Consider the following 2,500-nt stretch of genomic DNA (forward strand, 5'->3'; position numbering starts at 1 on the left):
AGACACAGTGGTGCGGACTGATACGTTTTGTGAGCTGCGGCTTATTAAATATATGATAAATAGTCAAAAAGTTTTTCTGCGTGAGAAATACAACGTGTGGTGGGAGAGCGTGACTCAAATGCGTGACTGTCACTCTCAATGCGGGACACTTGACAGCCAAAATATGCGTCATAACCGCCGACTTGCGAAATCCAACACAGAAGCAGACACATTTTTGATTTTCTGCAGCCGGCAAGTTAAAATTTTGATGTCATGAATACGAAGAGGACTCAATTAGACATTGAACATTTTTGTGAAAGTAACCTTTAACCCAGCGTCTTAAGGTGTTAAGGTGAGTTCAAACTCACTCTCACTCACTCACTCATTTTCTACCGCTTATCCGAACTACCTCGGGTCACGGGGAGCCTGTGCCTATCTCAGGCGTCATCGGGCATCAAGGCAGGATACACCCTGGACGGAGTGCCAACCCATCGCAGGGCACACACACACACTCTCATTCACCCACACAATCACACACTACAGACAATTTTCCAGAGATGCCAATCAACCTACCATGCATGTCTTTGGACCGGGGGAGGAAACCGGAGTACCCGGAGGAAATCCCCGAGGCACGGGGAGAACATGCAAACTCCACACACACAAGGTGGAGATGGGAATCGAACCCCCAACCCTGGAGGTGTGAGGCGAACATGCTAACCACTAAACCACCGTGCCCCCGTGAGTTCAAACTGTTCAAAATATTTTTGTTTGCTTGCGGAAATAAAATTTCGTTTACTCAGTAGCAGTTCATTGATTTCATAAATGCAACACACTACAGTTTTTTCTGTACTTTCCATAAAGGTAAAAAACGATATATGCGGCTGTTATCTTCATTTTAGATATCAAAAGGGTTTTTTTTTTCTGTGGGAAACGGGTCCAAATGGCTCTTTGGGTGCTTAAGGTTGCCGACCCCTGGACAAGATACTGCAGCTTTTCAGCTTCTGTGGAGGAAGGAATACGTGAAGGTCCATGAACAATGTGAACACAAGTGTGTTAGTGTGTATCATCAGGATCGGGATCAGGATCGTTCCGGCTGACTGCACACAGAGCTGCTTTCTGACTGGAATGTAATTCCTGTTTCCTTCCTGTAGGTCTTTGTCAGGGCGGATAGTGGGCGGGGTTTGGTGGTTCTTCACGCTGATCATCATCTCGTCTTACACGGCGAACCTGGCTGCTTTCCTCACTGTGGAGAGAATGGTATCTCCCATCGAGAGCGCAGAGGATCTTGCCAAGCAGACGGAGATCGCCTACGGCACGCTCGATGCTGGATCCACCAAGGAGTTCTTCAAGGTACAAACACACCCACACACCCACACACACACACATAAATTTTTTAGTGTTGTATATTTAAAGATGATAGACTGCAATACTGCAGACTGGAGACAGACAAGAAAAGAAAGCAAGAAGAAGGTTCTGACTCTGACTCTGTTCCCAAGCCTCGATTTTTCTACCCTTGCTTTTTCCCAGAGGCCAAAAAATGGAGTTTCCTCATAAGCAGCTAAAATTCTACTAAAATTCAGTGTAAGTTTATAAAAGAGGGTCTGATTTATTTTAGATCAGACTCACAGACACAACATTGATTGTTTGTTTCTACTGATTGAAAACCTCATAAGTCCATTTCCAATCCACTGGTGGAACATACAGTAGTTCTTGCAATGTTCTACATCTATATGTTCACACTGGTAAAGCTTTCTGATCAGACACGTTGTACATAATTTAGACTAATCATTAGAAACTTGTTTCAGTTCAATTTAGTAGTATGTAATGAAATCATGTTTTATTCATTCATTCATCTTCTACCGCTTATCCGAACTACCTCGGGTCACGGGGAGCCTGTGCCTATCTCAGGTGTCAACCCATCTCAGGGCACACACACACACACTCACACAATCACACACTACGGACAATTTTCCAGAGATGCCAATCAACCTACCATGCATGTCTTTGGACCAGGGGAGGAAACCGGAGTACCCGGAGGAAACCCCCGAGGCACGGGGAGAACATGCAAACTCCACACACACAAGGCAGAGGCGGGAATCGAACCCCCAACCCTGGAGGTGTGAGGCGAACGTGCTAACCACTAAGCCACCGTGCCCCCTAAATCATGTTTTAATGAGAGACAAAATATCCCATTTCTCAGTATGGAATTTAGATTTTAGAGGGGCCCTTTAAAAGTGGCCAATCAGTGAACACTGAGAACATGTGCTTCAATGGACATTTGGACCATTTATATGTTTAAGAACTTACTGCTCAATATGGTTCACAGAGACAGAGGCTTTGTTCCAGGATGTTCCAGCCAAATCTATTGCTATATGCCTTTCCACCAGCGACGTTGTTTTGGGATGTTCTGGTCAAACAGAGGGGGGCACGGTGGCTTAGTGGTTAGCATGTTCGCCTCACACCTCCAGGGTCGGGGTTCGATTCCCGCCTCCACCTTGTGGAGTTTGCATGTTCTCCCTGT

The 2,500-nt window shown here is 45.6% G+C and overlaps 1 protein-coding gene across 1 annotated transcript in view; it reads left to right on the forward strand.

Annotated features, from left to right (window-relative positions):
* Positions 1–2,500, forward strand: part of gria4a (glutamate receptor, ionotropic, AMPA 4a) — a 59,020-nt gene that overhangs the window by 46,674 nt on the left and 9,846 nt on the right. Inside the window, exon 12 of the mRNA XM_060888373.1 lies at positions 1,131–1,329. Within this exon, the coding sequence (XP_060744356.1) occupies positions 1,131–1,329 (199 nt within the window). The remainder of the gene's footprint in view (positions 1–1,130; positions 1,330–2,500) is intronic.

Source organism: Tachysurus vachellii, chromosome 15, assembly GCF_030014155.1.
Source record: "Tachysurus vachellii isolate PV-2020 chromosome 15, HZAU_Pvac_v1, whole genome shotgun sequence".
NCBI lineage: Eukaryota > Metazoa > Chordata > Actinopteri > Siluriformes > Bagridae > Tachysurus > Tachysurus vachellii.